Consider the following 11,935-nt stretch of genomic DNA (forward strand, 5'->3'; position numbering starts at 1 on the left):
GGCGGACATGTTACCAGCATTACAGAGGGTTGTCAGAATGCAGCATTTCCAGACCTTGCTGCGAGAGATGCTGCATTCTGCTGTTGCGGGCACTGGCAGAGGAATTTCCACCCACAGAGAAACAGGTGAGGGTATCAATCCTACCGCACCTGCAAAAAGAGGGCGGTTTGAAGATGTGTTGGTCACTTCGGATATGAGATCATTCTTGCATTCAACCCATCAACAGCCGCCCTCCGGATCCAGCCTCAGGGAACGCCTAGACCGACAGGTGTCCGACTACATCGGGTTAACAGCTGATGTGGATGCTCTGAGAAGCGAGGAACCCCTTGACTACTGGGTGTGCAGGCTTGACCTGTGGCCAGAGCTGGCACAATTTTCCATGGAACCTTGTTGAATGTCCTGTCCGAAAGGACGTTCAGTGCAGCAGGGTGGATCGTAACCGATAAGCGCACTCGGCTAGCTCACGACAGTGTGGACTACCTCAAATTTTTTAAATGAATGAGGCATGGATCTCTGAGGAATTCAACACCTACAATGACTATGTGTAATAAAATTTCCTCATGCCAGCCCACACATATCCGCCACCACCCAGAACAAAGAATGGTCCTTGCCTTATGTACGTATATACAGCCTTTTATGTCAGGTGAATGCCTAATTTTTGGGGCCTGTACTGGCTGACAGTTACATATTTATCCTGTGACCACCTAATGCACCTCCAGCCACAGAATCCAAAGTTCTGTGCTGTCAGGTGAATGCTTATTGGCTATTTTTTGGGGCCTGTACTGGCCGACAGTTACATATTTATCCTGTGACCGCTTAATGTACCACCAGCCACAGAATCCAAAGTTCTTTTCTGTCAGGTCAATGCCTATTGCCTAATTTCTGGGGCCTGTACTGCCGACAGTTACATTTTTTATCTCTAGCCACGTAATCATACCCCTGTCTCACTCCTCTGCCTCTCATTATGGTGGCGTATGAACCGCATTCACCATAAGGACCCTCTAATGTCACAGGGTCATGTGACTGTGCCCCCCACCCCATACTGTGCCCCCTTATAACCTGCATTGTGCCCTCTTACTACACCTTGTGCACTGCCCCTAGTCATTCCCTGTACTGTGCCCTCTTATACCCTTTTATCCGGTCATAGTATGGCGGTGTTATCCGGTCAATGTATGGTTCAGGGATGCACGTATTCTAACACTAGGGCTGGGATCACATCCTATTTTTGACATCTATTTAATGCATACCAAAAATGTATGCGTTAACAGATGCCTCAGACTGATGCTGTACAGTGGTGTCCGTTTACCATACAGTTCCATGGTAGAAAAAAAAATTACGTTGACGTATGCATTTTTTAAAATAGACTCTGCAGGATTTAAAAACGTGAAGTGCTGTACATTTGTATACATCAAACCGGTAGGAAATAAAAAATCTCTAGGCTCCAGCAGGGCACATTTTTGAGAGTTTCCTTTAAGACGCATAAAAATGGCCCCTGATTAAAATACATATTTTTTGCCAATGATCCCCCTCTGGTATATCACTGTCCATGTTGTGGGATTATTTGTGTACTTCCAGTAAGTGTTTGCTGGCTGCAAATATGACCTGAAGGTTTTTCAGGTTCGCCTGCTATTAAAGTGAATGGGGCCCGCTGCGAATGCGCGGTTCGCGAACATTTGATCGTGAACGTGCGTTCGCAAATTGTCCCAGCCGATGTTCGTCCATCACTACCGATAAACTCTGGCAGGCTGTTCTGTGCCAGAACAGCCTGCCAGAAACGTTCACCGCAGATGTGTATGTGGCCTAAGACAGTGCTCAATTCTTTGGTCCTACTGTCTTTCAGTGCACACTGTAACGGTCCGGAGTCTTTTATTGCAACTACTTGGGATAATTGAAAGGCCGATATTGTAGTCAGGAGGAAGCCAATGGTCAATGCACGAGATGGAGCGTCAGTATTAGAGGAATAGGTAAATACCATAGTCAGGATGAAGCCAATGATCGATGCACAATATGGAGCGTCGGTATTAAAGGAATAGGCAAATACTGTAGTCAGGAGGAAGCCAATGATTGATGCATAAGATGGAGCATCAGGTTAGCAGAGCAGGAGAGACTAGCTTGATTACAGGCTGAGAGCACAATAATCTCACAAGGCAGGAAGTGCAAGGCTGGGCTTAAATAGGATGTTCAATCATGGAACAGGTTGGAGCAAACCAGGGAGGTGGGAACCGAAACTAGAGGCACAGGAACTAGGCATAGGTTCAGCACAGGAGCTGTTCAGGAGACAGAATAGCTCAGTTGGAAGAGCTGCGGCCTAGGACACAGGAGTCCCCTCCTTTCAGGATGGCCTCTGGACATCTTAAGAGCTGGTTTCTCTGGATGGCTGTCATGAAAGCCTAGGGGTGTGAACATTGTTTTCTGATTCCCATGAATTCTCTTCTGGTCCATAACCCTTTCATTGCACCAGATACTGAACTTTACCTCTGAAAATTCTAGAGTTCAAAATTTTTTCAACAATGTATTATTCCTCCCCTTGGACTTTCACTGGTGCAGGAGGCGGCTGATTTCTTCCTGGAAAGGGTTTTTCGTTAAATGGCTTGAGCAACGACACGTGGAACACAGGGTGTATTTTCAATTTGTTAGGAAGTTTTAGACGGAAAGCAACTTGATTAACTTGTTCAGAAATCTGAAAAAGGTTCTATGTGTTTTTGACCCAATTTTGGTGATGGAACATGTGTTTTCAGATTTCTAGTAGATAGCCAAACCTTATCACCAACTTTAAAGGTGGGAGGAACTTTGCGATGTTTATTAGCTGCTTTCTTATAATCTTCTTGGGCTTCTTTTAGCATCTCTATTAGTTTCTTTTGGGTTTCTTGTAATTTCGTTAGTCTGTGAGTAACAGCAAGAATAGGTGTACTAAGAGGAAGGTTAGGAATAAATAGTGGATGTAAGCCAAAGTTTGCAAAAAAATGGACTTTGAGATGTAGCACTATGATTAGAGTTGTTGTATGCAAATTCTGCTGTTGGTAAATAGTCCATCCAATCATCTTGAATGTAGGAAATAAAACAGCGGAGGTATTGTTCCAGAGTTTGGATTGTTCTTTCCGTCTGGCCATTGGAAATTACATTGTCAGGAATTCCATGCAACCTAAATATCTCCTTAATCATTAATTCAGCAGTTTGTTCTGAGGTAGAAATTCTTCTAATTGGAATGAAATGGGCCATCTTTGTGAGTCAGTCCACAGCAACAAGGATGGTAGTCATTTCTTTAGAAAGAGGAAGGTCCACAATAAAATCCATGGAAATTGATCCCCAAGGCCTGGATGGAACTAGAAGTGGTTGAAGAAGACCTAGAGGAGATCATGGTGTCTTGTTTAGTGCACATGGTAAATAGGAAGAAACATATTTCCTAACATTGTTCTTACAATTAGGCCACCAAAATGAACAAAGCAGTAGGTCGAAAGTTTTCAATTTTAGAATCGTGGACCAATTTGAGGACTTCAAGTCGAGCAGATTCAGGGACATATATTCTGTGTTCCTGCTTCCAAACCCCCTCTTTAAAAGAAAGGTCCAAATCTTTGGACGAATGGTTGAGAAAATATAATTCTGGTATCCCTATCTGAACATGGATCAAAGTTCTTTGAAAGATAAAATAGTAAACTCTGTTTTAGATCCCTCCAGAGGTTCAGCAAGATTCCTGGGCAAAGCATCAGCCTTGCCGTTTCTTGAACCTGGCCGATAATAAATGATGAAATTAAATCTAGAGAAAAACAAGGCCCATCTTGCTTGTCTTGCAGACAATCTCTTAGCTGTATGGATAAACTCCAAATTTTTGTGGTCAGTAAGGACAGTCACTGGATGATTAGCTCCTTCCAGAAGATGTATCCATTCAGAGAAAGCAACTTTAATGGCCAACAGTTCTCTGTTTCCTATGTCATAATTTCTTTCTGCCGATGACATGATTTGAGAAAGAAAAGCACATGAATGGAGTTGTATCTTGTCTCCAACTCGTTGAGACAGGACCGCTCCCACAGCAGAGTCTGAGGCATCTACTACAACCACAAAAGGCAATTCAGGATTTGGATGGACCAGTATGGGCGCAGATGTAAAGAGAGTCTTTAACTCGTCAAAAGCAACTTGTGCCTCTGGAGACCATTAAAATACTTGTTTTTTCTTTGTAAGTAAAGTGATTGATAAGATGATTTTAGAAAAGTATTTTATGAATCTCCTGTAGAAATTTGCAAACCCTATAAATCGCTGAACATCTTTAAGATTTCTTGGAGTGTGCCAATCTATTACAGCTTTGATTTTACTAGGGTCCATACTCAGTCCTTCTAAGGAGATGATATATCCAAGAAATTGGATTTTTATTTGTTCGAATTCACATTTTTCCAGTTTGATATAAAGATTATTATCCAGTAGAGGTTCCAAAACTAACTGAACATGTCTGCGATGTTCCTCCAAGGTGTCTGAAAATATAAGAATGTAATCAAGGTACACAACAACAAATTGGTTTAAGAAGTCTCCAAACACATCAGCGAGGTTCAATGGCATAACCAGATATTCAAAATGTCTGTATCTAAAGGTGGTCTTCCACTCATCCCCTGGACGAATGCGTATGAGATTATAGGCCCTTCTTAAATCTAGTTTGGTAAAAATATTAGCAGAACGAAGTCTTGCCAGCAACTCAGGAATTAGGGGATGATCGTAACGATTTTTAATAGTTATCTTATTTAGTTCTCTGTAGTCAATGCATGGTCTCAAGGTTGAGTCTTTCTTTTCTACAAAGAACAAAGGTTCCCCAGCTGGGAATGAGGAAGGTCGAATGAAACCTTTCTTTAAATTTTCATCCAAATATTCTCTGAGCACTTTTAATTCTGGTTCAGAGAGATTGTAAATTCTGCCAAAAGGAATAGTAGCTGCAGGAAGCAACTCGATGGGACAATCAAAAGGACGATGAGGAGGTAGTTGATCAGCTTTTTTCTTGCTGCAGACATCACTAAACTGTTGATATTGAGGTGGCAATTTATCATAACTCTGATGAGGAATTTCGGAAACTTTTATTTGTTTTTGGATGGATGAACTTATATGACAATTGTCCTTGCAGTATGCAGAAGGAAATGTAACAGACCTTGATTCCCAGTTGATAGAAGGAATATGGATAGCAAACATCGGAATTCCTAAAATAACTGGAAACTTGGGAGAAGAAATCAAATGAAAACTAATAGTTTCATAATGATCAGGTTCAATACAGATTCCAAGTTCAATTGTCTCGTAAGTTACAGGTCCAGATGATAAAGGTGATCCATCAACAGTTTCCATATTAAGATTGATGATAAATAGCACTTTTTTCCTGTCACTAGTAAAAGGAGCTAGTTGCATTTGAAAGTATATGCAGCATTGATTAAGGAATTCTCGGTAATCGCGACAATCCCCACTGAACTTTGATGGCAGAGGCATACAGTTATTTAAATCTGAACCTGAGTTGCGCACATCCAGAAACTGTCTCTGCAGCTCAATTATTTCTTGTTGTTGATCCAGCACCAGGGTTTGTAACTTTTCTTGGTAAGTAGAACCAAATTATTAAAGCTCAGCAACTTGTTGCCTCAAGGTGGTCACAACAGACTCCATTTTTGGGCGAGATTATTCTGTAACGGTCCGCAAACACCCACAAACTATGGTGGGGCATGGGAGCGCATAGTTCCCTGCCCTGCCACCTATCACTGCCATAGGCTTCAAGCCTAAAAGGCCTGAGGCCTATGTGGTGATAAAAACCCAGGGCCGCGTGTGTGATGACGTCATCATGAGCCTATATAGGGGTACGCGCACCTGCCTCACAATTCCGGACACAGGTAAGTTTTAGCCTTCTTTTTCTTTTTTTGTTAGTTTTTTTTGTGTGTGTGCCACAGAGGAAGACATATTACTACAGGGACAGTGGGGGAAAATGTGAAATGTTTCCATGGGGGCAAATGACTCAATGAAGGGCAGTTTGGGGGCAAATTACTTAATGGATGGCAGTGTCGGGGCAAATTACTAAATGGGGCAGTCTGGGGGGTTATTACTTGATGGGGGCAGTGTGGGGCGCAAATTACTTTGTGGGGGCAAACTACTACATGGGGAACAGTGTGGGGGGAATTACTATATGGGGGCAGTGCGGAAGAAATTACTGTATGGAGCAGTGGGGGGGAAATTGCTGTATGGATCAGTGGGGGGGAAATTATTATATGGCGGCAGTGTGGGGGAAATTACTATATGGGGGCCAGAGGTTGCGCTACATTTTTTCTGGAAGAGTAAAAATACTCCTCTTACTTTTTTTCAGGAGTATTTTCAGCCAATGAGGAGTACAAAAGCTACAGTAATTCTAATAGATAACACGAAGGCCTACATAACATTAAGGGGTGGCTATTGATGCAGGGAATACATTACTAGTACTCTAGAACTGTCTTCCATGCATAAATAAATTTAGACAATTAAAATTTAGCTGAGGTCACTATTTCTCTGAGGGGGTCGGCACCACTTAAGACACTGTTGCAGTGTTTTTATGAGGTTTAAAGGGTTTGTCTGTTTTGGTAACTACTTGCACCCCCCATGTAATAACAATCCTGGAGCATCTATTCTTATGACTTTATGTTGCACCATTTCCCTTATTTCTGCTATTAGTTATGAATAACTTGCTAGCAGTTTGCAGTGAAGGTCCAGATGGGGGTGTCACTGCGCAGCCTGATATTATTCAATCAGTGCTGTCAACTGGTAACACCCCGCTCGACCTTTATTGCAGACTACTAGCAATTTGTTCATACGTTCTAGTAGGAATAATAGAGGAATGGCACACTATAGAGTCACAAGAATTGATTCCCCAGAATTGTTATTGAATGGGAAATGCAAATCATTACTTAAACAGACATGTCCTCTTTAAGTACATGATCGCTGAGGGCCCCACCTTGGTTACCATGTTCTTGTGTTCTCTGGGTGAAGTATGGATAGGTAAATAGTGTTGATCTTGGGACAATCCCTTAAATGTTTGCTGCTATTTCTGTGCCGCTGGTCACTGGGGTTTGCCATCCATCACGTGGCCATTGCTGCCCACCAAAGTTACGTCCTTGTAGATGAGATCTCAGGTGGGTGTGTAATGCCACCGAGGCTGTTAGTAGGCACTGAAGAGACCTGATGCACTGGCAGAGCAGGACACTGGCACAATGGATGGTGGTGCATGCTGGTGCCAAGGGCACAAGCGAAAGACCTAGGCACATACCTCTTGCTAGTGCTCGCACCACCACAGTCACTTGTTGTGGATCTGGATGACGTCATCACGCAGTGATAACCACTAGGCTCGCCTGTAGATCTAGGGTGCAGCAACCTTCGGCACTTTCACAGTTGCTGTGAAACTACAACACCCAGCATGCACACTTGCTCAGCTGTTCTTGTAACTCATAAAGAAGTGAAAGTAGGATACTGTGAGTTGTAGTTTCAGAAAAGCTGGAGGTTGCTGATCCTTGATCTAGAGGCTGTCATTTTGTGTTTTGCTTGATCTTGCTATAAAGGGGAGTTCCTCTTTCATGAACCATTGCCCTATCTCATGCCACCAGATAATGCCACAAAATTGCCACCACCGCTGTAGTTATTGGATTATACAGTCTTACAGCAAAGATTTCATGCGCTTGGCAGAAGGACTGTATGTCCTGGAGGCTGTAAATGGTCACAGCAGTCCTTGTAGTACCATGTGCCTCCATGCGGCGCCGCATTACAGAAGAAATCCTTGTAGTACACAATATGTCTAGTTCAGCGTCTGATGAAACATGCTGCAATGAATTATCCTTGATGGATTCATAGGAAAGCTGACAGGTGACATAGGTAGAGGTCTACGAGTGACAGGTCTGTCCGTTATGGAGGTTGTATAGAACCATGACGCGCCCTTGTTCATGAAGCCTCGCTGACTTCTATAAGCAGAAGTCTTTCCCTCACTGCTGAGCGCGGTAGTGAAGACAGTCCCCTAGACCTTCTGTTGAGGCCGTCATCAATACCGCACTCAGCAGGGAGGAGAGACAACGCTCGGCTGAGCGCTTCAGACTCATCATTATAGAGAAAAACGATGCACTCAGATCCAGGACCCCTACTATATTTCACAGCAAGGCCACTTACCCAACCAGTGAGGATTGCGCGCCTCCTTCCTCACTTAAGAGCGGTGTGCCATTAGCTCTGTCAGCCCGCTCAAACTGACCAATAACAAAGCTCCTTACTGTAAGAAGCCTTGTTATTGGTTGTTTCAGGCAGCAGCAGAATTGCTGCGCTACCTGTACCGTTCACACCATTCACTGCACTTATGAATGGCAGGGAAAAGTCTAAGGCGTAACGGTACGCCTTAGACTTTTTCCAGGGAGTAAAATAGCCTGAACAGGCGTCTATGACGCTTGTACAGGCGTTATTGCGACCTCTGATGGGGGCAGTGTAGGGGAAATTACTATATAGGGGCAGTGTGGGGGAAATTACTATATAGGGGCAGTGTGGGGGAAATTACTATATAGGGGCAGTGTGGGGGAAATTACTATATGGGGCAGAGTGGGGAAAATTACTATATGGAGCAGTGCAGGAGGAATTACTATATGGGGGGAGTGTGGGGGAAATTACTATATGGAGCAGTGCGGGAGGAATTAGTATATGGGGCAGTGTGGGGGAAATTACTATATGGGGCAGAGTGGGGGAAATTACTAAATGGGGCAGAGTGGGGGAAATTACTATATGGGGCAGTGTGGGGGAAATTACTATATGGAGTAGTATGGGGGCTTTGCTATTAGGGGACATTATTTTTGGGTACACTATACAGGCATTATTACCTGGAGCACAATATTATTACTGGGGGCACTCTACGGGACATTATAATTGCTGTAGACACTATAGGGACCTCTGGAGTAATTTATCAAACTGGTGTAAAGTAGAACTGGGTTAGTAACCCATAATAACAGATTCCACCTTTCATTTTTCACAGCTCCTTTGGAAAAAGAAAGGTGGAATCTGATTGGTTGCTATGGGCACCTAAGCTAGTTCTACTTTACACCAGTTTGACCCCAATTATGAGAACGCTAATGTGTCTGTGTAACAAACTTTGTAGAGACGAGATGCGGCTGAAAGAATTTGTCATGGCGGTCAGGGTCAAATGGAGGAGAAGAGGAAAGAGAAGATCTACCCGACAGGCGATGTCACTGGATGTAACAGGTATGTGATGTTGTATTCCCCTATATGTAGAGCTGGCTTACTACTGTGAACTGTGTCTCATCTTCTCCGCCATGTCTTTTTTTTTAATCATAATCATATGTATTTTAAATTTGGCAACTAAATTTTAATTTGTCACCTGCAGTCCTATGTAACAGCCCAGATAACAGTGATAACTTTCTGTGTGCAGATAATGTAGTAGATGTTACATGCAGTCCTATGTAACACCTCACGTAACACAATAGTTCACTGTGTTATGTGGTGTGTTACATAGGACTGCAGGTAATATATATGACATCTGTACTCAGAGAGTTATGAGATAGTGGCGGTTCGACTCCTGGCAATCAGCTGTTTGAGGAGACCGCGATGTTCCAGTGAGCGCCTCAGTCTCTTTGCTCCTTACCAAGCACAGCGCTGCCCATTTGATAGCACTGTGCTTGGTACTGCAGCTCAGCCCCAATCACTCAGATGGAACAGAGCTGCACCTAGACCATGTGAACAATGTCATATGGCCTAGGAAGAGACTGTGGCACCGCAGCCTCTTCATACAGAAAAATAACTAAAAGTTGGGTAGACAGCCCTGGCCCTATCATGCACTTAATCCGCCCCTGGTAGTAAGCACATGCATAGAGGATGATTAGTATGGGAAGAATAAAGCAAAGTTTACATGCAAATTACTGTTGTCATATGTAAGGTGAAACAACAATTTACAAGATAAATTAGCTGATACATATAAGCAAAACATTATTAAAAATCATATCCCAGTTCTATGGTTTTAAGGAATTATATGACAGTGCACAATGATATTATATAATTAATGACTTACCTGTATTCGATTCTTTCCTGTGTGAGGAGCGCCTCAATCACTTTAGATTGTTGAGCATCAGCATGAAAAGACACTTTGGTTTTTGGGGTCACATGATTGCTATATTTGGGTTTCCAGAAGTCAAGCTGTAAAAGTTAAAATATTTTCTTGCAACTGTAACTGGTAAAGTTTCCAAAAGAGTCAGCACATCTACACACTGTACCAACAGATTGTAGGAATCTATCTAAGGATCGGTTTAAACACAGTAGATATGTTGCAGAATTTTCCGTGATTGAAAATACATTCTATACTTTCTAAACTAATTTGGGTTGTTCTGCAGCATATGAATGGACTTGTGCAAACTCCATTCTAATAAATGGTATCTGATGAGAACTCCAGTGCAATGCAGAAACTGTATACTCATTCATCAATAAAAGAGTATATTTTATTATATACCATTATACCCTAAACTACAATGAACCATCTATCTAGGTTTTTGAAAAGTGCCATACTCTGTACTACTATTGTCAAGTTTGAAATATTTATATAATCTGATGACCACAGAACCATGAAACTACTCACCTTCATTGTGGTGTCCAAGTGTTTAATAAATTTCACCTCATCGTCACTTTTAGGAGTAACATGGAACAGTTTCTCACTGCAAAAGGATAAATATATAGTAATCAGAAACATGAAAAATGCACTGTAATAGTGTAATTACTAAGAGGTTAGCAGATCAGCCATTCAATGAAAAGTGTCACCATGCATAGAAAAGAACAGTACTTGTCAAATCGCCGGACGCGTGGAACGCTGAGACTGAATGCAATGTAACAGAAAAGTAGTATCAGCTTCATATTGTCTGCTGGCTATTACCAACTTCTTTCCCGTCTTTATATCTTTTTCCACCAAACTACATGTGATCACTATCAGATTATCTTTTCTCCGCTCCAACCCTCCCACTAGAAGGTTCTAGTTGAGATAGAAACTTTAAATATTGAGTCCCTAGTGTTCTGCAGTTAGGTAACAGTGCTCAGAAGAGGAGACTCTACCAGACTATTGAGTGACCAGAAGAAGACAATTTTACTGCAGACCCTGACTCTCTGGACTTATTTCCCATTTGGGTGCACCGCGCCTTACCATCTCTTCTGGAGACCAGCAACACGTGGTGACACCTTCACAGTGTCCGGGGGGCTTGGCGTAGCGTGGGGTCAACTCCAAACCCAGCCACTGCAATGAGAAGATCAGGATAATCATACATTTTGTGGAGCTTTTAGTAGCAGGAGTGGTGTAAATATGAAGTTTTAATCTACCAGAACTGTGAAGTTCTCACTGCATTAAGCTGCTACACAAACCCTCCTCTTGCTGTGAGTAATAGCTGTAACATCCAACCAGGAGACAACTACGGCTGTCACTCAGAAGGGTGGGGCTTTGAAACAGCTAAATGCTGAGAGCATTTTAGGATCAAGCTATGCCTCTTGGGAACTTGCAGGAACAGAATCTGGTAGAATAAAAACACACAAATATCCTGCTCCTAAAAGCTCCACAAAAGGTATAATTGTCCCTTACCCAGTGCTGTTGGCAGTTGAACATGGTGGAAATTGCTAACAGAATCCAGTGTAATATGAGAAGTAAAAGCATTGCTCCATATTTAACAAAACATAAATAAAAAAATCACCATTAACTAGTGTTGAACGAGCACCAAAGTGCTCGGGTGCTCTGGCTGAACACATTGGGAGGTATAATGGAAGTCAATGGAACCCGAGTATTAAACCAGGTACCCCCTTGCTCTGAAGATGGGAGGGTGCCTGGTTCATAGTAAGAGGTCAGAAATTGATGGAAACACCACCAAAATGGTTCGGGAACAGCATGGGGAGGATGTCTGGATGCATCTTGGACTCCCAGGTCACTGCTCGGAACGATGTTGTCCGA

At 42.7% G+C, this 11,935-nt stretch overlaps 1 protein-coding gene across 2 annotated transcripts in view; it reads right to left on the reverse strand.

Annotated features, from left to right (window-relative positions):
- Positions 1–10,862, reverse strand: part of LOC122935819 (mast cell carboxypeptidase A-like) — a 68,950-nt gene extending 58,088 nt beyond the window's left edge. For both annotated transcript variants that reach the window (XM_044291719.1, XM_044291720.1), the window contains exons 1-3: positions 10,790–10,862; positions 10,589–10,664; positions 10,028–10,152 (exon numbers count right to left, since the gene is read on the reverse strand). In XM_044291719.1, coding sequence (XP_044147654.1) covers positions 10,028–10,152; positions 10,589–10,664; positions 10,790–10,860 — 272 coding nt within the window. In that variant the 5' untranslated portion in view covers positions 10,861–10,862. The remainder of the gene's footprint in view (positions 1–10,027; positions 10,153–10,588; positions 10,665–10,789) is intronic.
- Positions 10,863–11,935: the final 1,073 nt, after the last annotated feature.

Source organism: Bufo gargarizans, chromosome 4 (assembly GCF_014858855.1).
Source record: "Bufo gargarizans isolate SCDJY-AF-19 chromosome 4, ASM1485885v1, whole genome shotgun sequence".
Lineage (NCBI taxonomy): Eukaryota > Metazoa > Chordata > Amphibia > Anura > Bufonidae > Bufo > Bufo gargarizans.